This window comes from Gastrolobium bilobum, unplaced genomic scaffold (assembly GCF_033153095.1).
Source record: "Gastrolobium bilobum isolate Gb01-03AN ecotype WA unplaced genomic scaffold, APGP_CSIRO_Gbil_v1 utg1425, whole genome shotgun sequence".
NCBI lineage: Eukaryota > Viridiplantae > Streptophyta > Magnoliopsida > Fabales > Fabaceae > Gastrolobium > Gastrolobium bilobum.
The window spans coordinates 183,103-185,757 of record NW_026898713.1 but is presented as its reverse complement, the minus strand read 5'-3'; the positions used below and the strand labels follow the sequence as shown (position 1 = coordinate 185,757).

General features: G+C 36.3%; 1 protein-coding gene across 2 annotated transcripts; it reads left to right on the top strand.

The window, feature by feature from the left end:
• LOC133318649 (aquaporin PIP2-7) lies at positions 1-1,727 on the top strand. Of its 2 annotated transcripts, none has more exons than XM_061520687.1 (4): positions 1-439; positions 577-872; positions 995-1,139; positions 1,232-1,727. In XM_061520687.1, the coding sequence occupies exons 1-4, from the start codon at positions 130-132 to the stop codon at positions 1,297-1,299; spliced, it is 819 nt and encodes a 272-aa protein (XP_061376671.1). In that variant the 5' UTR covers positions 1-129; the 3' UTR covers positions 1,300-1,727. The 2 variants fall into 2 exon arrangements, with proteins under 2 accessions (XP_061376671.1, XP_061376669.1); XM_061520685.1 differs by having other exon boundaries at positions 8-439; positions 995-1,135.
• The last annotated feature ends 928 nt before the right edge of the window (positions 1,728-2,655 follow it).

Sequence of the window (2,655 nt, the reverse complement as noted above, 5' to 3'; positions counted from 1 at the left end):
CTTTCTTCAGTTCCTTAAATACCATCTTTCTCCTCAACCCCTCAATGTACACAGAGTACTAGTAGCTAGCTAGCTAGGCGCAGCCATCAATTATTCATCTCTTCCATAGAGGGAAAAAAAGAAAAAAAAATGGCGAAAGACGACGTTGAGGTTGCAGAGCAAGTTGAATACTCAGCAAAGGACTATCATGACCCTCCTCCAGCAGCGTTGTTTGACCCTGAGGAGCTGACAAAGTGGTCTTTGTATAGAGCTGTAATAGCAGAGTTCATAGCAACCCTTCTTTTCCTTTACATCACCGTGTTAACCATTATTGGTTACAATAGACAGACAGATCCCAATATTCCAGATTCCCAATGTGAGGGGGTTGGTGTTTTGGGCATAGCTTGGGCCTTTGGTGGCATGATCTTCATCCTTGTTTACTGCACCGCCGGTATCTCTGGTTAGTATATATATATATATATAATTATAACCTATGATAGAAAACATTAGTTAAAAAATGTTTTTTTTCTTCTTCAATTTTATACATATATGATATATGTAAGTGTTATTTATATATATTAATTTGGTATATTGCAGGAGGACACATAAACCCTGCAGTGACTTTTGGGTTGTTCCTAGGACGCAAGGTGTCGCTGGTAAGGGCGTTACTGTACATGATAGCACAGTGTTTAGGTGCAATCTGTGGTGCTGGACTTGCTAAGGGTTTTCAAAAAGGATACTATGTGAGGTATGGTGGTGGGGTTAATCTTGTGCAAGGAGGGTATACCAAAGGTACAGCTTTGGGTGCTGAGATAATTGGTACCTTTGTTCTTGTCTACACTGTCTTTTCTGCCACTGATCCTAAGAGGAGCGCTAGAGACTCTCATGTTCCTGTAAGCATTAACTAATTAATTAATTAACCATATATACCCTTTATTTTTTTATGTTTGTGTTTTTGGTTCACTTTACTTATTCATATGCTTTCTTTGTGTGAACTTTGAAATAATAATAAAAGGTATTGGCACCACTTCCTATTGGATTTGCTGTTTTCATGGTTCACTTGGCTACAATCCCTGTTACTGGTACTGGCATCAACCCTGCAAGGAGTTTTGGACCAGCTGTGATCTTCAACCAGGACAAGGCTTGGGATGACCAAGTAATTTTTTTATTTTATTTTTATTTAATGATGGACACAACATATTTAAATGAGGTTATAATATTGTTAACACAAATTTTGGTGATTGTTTTTCAGTGGATTTACTGGGTTGGACCATTTGTTGGAGCTGCAGTAGCTGCTTTCTACCACCAATATATTCTTAGAGCTGCAGCTATCAAAGCTCTTGGATCATTCAGGAGCAACGCTTAATCAAGCTAGCTTCGCCTCAATTATGACTTGTCCTATGAGGGCTGTGGTGGTGTCCCCACAAAAAAATAACAGTTCAGTACTGAGTAGTTCAAGTCTATCTAATGGTCCCAGTTAGAGTTTTGGCCTCTTCCTTTTGGGTTTCGTGCGTGCTTAGCTGTGGAATTGGGGAAAAGGCCAAATACCAATGTTGTAGATAAGCATGCGTGTGTGCAAGGGTGTATTTGTATCCCTCTTCTTTTGTCTTTTCTCTCACTCTTTTTCTAAGTATTGGTCAATATTTTTCATTTTACCTATTTCTTTGTAAGTGGTGTACATGTACATGTACTTTCCATCATCTTCTGCTTCCTCATAAAACTTAATGGTAATTTCCTGTGTTCTAAAAGCTTTGTCATCCACCTTTACTTCGGTAATTAAACTTCCACAAGTAATTATTAATGTAAATCCTTTCATAGATGTGATTTAGCTTACTCTAGTATAATGAAAAATCACTTATAAGTAGCCTTCCTCTTTGACCATTCTTCAAATGGTATTCTATTCTATTTTTGAAAGGCTTGAACTTAACATACATACATCTATGGAAGAAAACATATATATATCCTTTATTCTTATTTTGATCTTGGGGCAGATAGGCGTGAGTAGAAAGATAGCAATTTCTTCTGTTGCACAAAGGAAAGTACTGAGGGAAAACACAACTAATCAATAATAGGGGAAAATAATTCTTACGTGACTGCAGAAGGGAAAATTTGCAGCAACACAAGATACGCGTCCGAATCCTGGATTTTTTTTGTTTTTTTTGTTTTGATAGGATCCACACGTGTATCCTAGGATCCGCACGTGTATCTTAGTGTTAAAAATTTGCTGCAACTTTTCTCATCAGCAGCCACATGAAAAGCGACAAACCCTTAATAATAATACTATATGGGTCAGGTTATATTTATAAATTTTTTTGTTTACAAACTACACTAAGTACGACCGGTCATACTTTAATCATGCAGTATACGATCGGTCGTACTTAGTGTAATTTGTAAAAAAAAATTGTAAACGGATCCTATCTTATACTGTATAGTTTTTCCTTGAAATTTTGCAATGCTCAAGAAGCAGGCCTGTTGCGTGTTTAGTTTTGATTAGATTTTATTATATTCTATCTTAAATATAATATAAGATAATCCGACTACATAATTTAATTTTTAAACTTTCTTTAATTTTCTCTCGCATCTTTCAGAATTAGGTAAGTTTTATCCTTCATCATAGCATCTTAGGCTTGAAAACGGAAAATGACAGACAAAAGTAAGTGGCTTTTCCAATGGACA

What these genes read in the sequence shown, in the direction of transcription:
- LOC133318649 (XM_061520685.1), top strand. Translation starts at nt 130, where the DNA reads ATGGCGAAAGACGACGTTGAGGTTGCAGAGCAAGTTGAATACTCAGCA. An exon ending in CTAGAGACTCTCATGTTCCT is followed by an intron (nt 873 to 994) that starts GTAAGCATTAAC and finishes TAATAATAAAAG; the next exon opens with GTATTGGCACCACTTCCTAT. An exon ending in ACAAGGCTTGGGATGACCAA is followed by an intron (nt 1,136 to 1,231) that starts GTAATTTTTTTA and finishes ATTGTTTTTCAG; the next exon opens with TGGATTTACTGGGTTGGACC.